Source organism: Frankliniella occidentalis, unplaced genomic scaffold (genome assembly GCF_000697945.3).
Source record: "Frankliniella occidentalis isolate FOCC.00 unplaced genomic scaffold, Focc_3.1 Scaffold75, whole genome shotgun sequence".
Lineage (NCBI taxonomy): Eukaryota > Metazoa > Arthropoda > Insecta > Thysanoptera > Thripidae > Frankliniella > Frankliniella occidentalis.
Window position 1 is genome coordinate 117,065 of NW_026267205.1, and position 1,943 is coordinate 119,007.

The window sequence follows — 1,943 nt, forward strand, 5'->3', positions numbered from 1 at the left end:
TGAGGAGGCAAAAATTCGTATTTTTTGTGAATAGGCAAAAATTAGTAGGTTTTTTTATTTAAGTATAGGCGAAAGTTAGTACTTCTGTAAGTAGACAAAGGTTAATATTTCTGTGAGTAGGAAAAAATTAGTACCACTGTAAGTATTACTACTGCGCGGCCGGCACTTACGTGCAGCTTGTGGATCGTGTCCTCGAAGAAGGCCTCGGGGGTGTTCCTGAGGATGGCGGGCAGCGCGCCCTGCACCAGCGTGTTGCTGCCGATGATGCGCTGGCTGAGCTTCTGCAGTCCCGCCCGGACCTGTGGGGGGCAGAGAGAGAAGAGAGGGGCCGTGAGAGGGGCGGTCGGGGGAGAGAGACGGAAAATAAGAATTAGTAGCTGCCGAAGCCAATATTCTGAGCTAAGGCCATATTAGCAAACCCATTAGCTACTTTAGCTATCCCTTTTTTTTCCCTTTTCTGCTTTCGTTAGCGCGCCCTCCGCCCACTCCCCGCGACCCTCACCTCGCTGCCCAGCACGCCGTGCCGGTCGTGGATAACGATCCAGCCCATGCGCCAGCCGGGGACCAGGAAGCGCTTGGTGAGGCCGCTGCAGGACAGCACGGGGACGTCCTCGGAGAGCGACCCGAGGCTGTGGTAGCGCTGGCCGGGGAAGACCTGCAACAGGGCGACACGTCAGCTCGACGAGACTCGGGCACCTCCGTCACGGTGCGGCGGGCACCTCCCCGACGGGGCGGAAACCTCCCGACGGGGCGGGCACCTCCCCGACGGGCACCTCCCCGACGGACACCTCCCTGATGGGACGGGCACCTCCCCGGCGGGGCGAGCACCTCCCCGACGGGCACCTCCTCCCGACGGGGCGGGCACCTCCCCGACGGGCACCTCCCCGACGGACACCTCCCTGATGGGACGGGCACCTCCCCGGCGGGGCGAGCACCTCCCCGACGGGCACCTCCCTGACGGGCACCTCCCCGACGGGCACCTCCCCGACGGGGCGGGCGCCACCCTTACCAGGTGCTCGTAGATCTCGTCGCCGATGATCGGCACCCGGTGGCGCGAGGCGATGTCGAGGATGTCGGCGAGGTGCTGGCGCGAGAAGACGGAGCCGCACGGGTTACTGGGGTTGTTGATGACGATGGCCGCGGTGTCCGCGTCCACGGCCGCCTCCAGGTCGGCGAGGTCCACCTCCCACCCGCGGTCCGGCTGGAGAGAGAGAGAGAGAGAGAGAGGATAAAGGAAGGACGTCAATGAAGAGCACTCGAGCACCGTTACGAGCTGCGTCTGGTCGATAAGTGATGACCCACCAGCAGGCGGTAGGCTTTGGTGCGTATGCCGAGGCCCTCGGCCAGGGTGCGGTAGATGGAGAAGCCCGGCCGCGGGACGAGGATGTTCTGGCCCGGGTTCGCCAGCACTGTGATGCAGAGGTCGAGCGAGCACGAACAGCCGCTGCATAAAACAATGTCCTGCAGAGAGCCGAAATGGCAAAATAAATATTCTGAAATGTGTTTAAACCCACTGAGGGTTGTTGCACTACTTCAACGCCACTGGGTGAATACGCCGAATATTTTACTTCTGATTTGAATAGTTTGACTTATGCTTTTCATGTTTGTCGATTTTTGACTCTTTCCTGGCCTTGCCTGACTTTCCACCAGTACCACTCACCTCGGCTGAGACTCGCACCCCGTCCACCGAGCTGTACTGCGCCACCGCCTCCCGGGCCTCGGCGTAACCTGCGCACACGGGGAGGCTCCTGCTTCAGCAACGCCAAGGTGGCTGATCCCAGCTCGGCTCCGCAGCCAAGGTCGGCGTTTGTTAGCTACATGCACTTAGGAACTGACGATCGCGCTACGCTCGTGCGGGCGCGGGAGAGGGGTGGGTTCCGCCACGGCGTGAGCGTAAGTTCTGAGTTTATTATAGGTATTTTGGGGGGGCTTTCTGGTAGGGG

At 61.0% G+C, this 1,943-nt stretch overlaps 1 protein-coding gene across 1 annotated transcript; it reads right to left on the bottom strand.

Moving 5' to 3' along the window:
• Positions 1 to 75: 75 nt before the first annotated feature.
• LOC113210097 (tyrosine aminotransferase) lies at positions 76 to 1,602 on the bottom strand. Its single transcript, XM_052268733.1, has 6 exons — positions 1,555 to 1,602; positions 1,303 to 1,461; positions 1,010 to 1,201; positions 503 to 655; positions 171 to 299; positions 76 to 84 (listed from the first exon to the last, which is right to left on the bottom strand). The coding sequence occupies exons 1-6, from the start codon at positions 1,600 to 1,602 to the stop codon at positions 76 to 78; spliced, it is 690 nt and encodes a 229-aa protein (XP_052124693.1).
• Between the last annotated feature and the right edge of the window lie 341 nt (positions 1,603 to 1,943).

Excerpts from the sequence above, each read along its gene's own strand:
- LOC113210097 (XM_052268733.1), bottom strand. The coding sequence starts at position 1,602 with ATGAAAAGCATAAGTCAAACTATTCAAATCAGAAGTAAAATATTCGGC. Across the intron at positions 1,202-1,302 it reads CCAAAGCCTACCGCCTGCTG|CCGGACCGCGGGTGGGAGGT; the intron begins GTGGGTCATCAC and ends CTCTCTCTCCAG. Across the intron at positions 656-1,009 it reads ACGAGATCTACGAGCACCTG|GTCTTCCCCGGCCAGCGCTA; the intron begins GTAAGGGTGGCG and ends GCCCTGTTGCAG.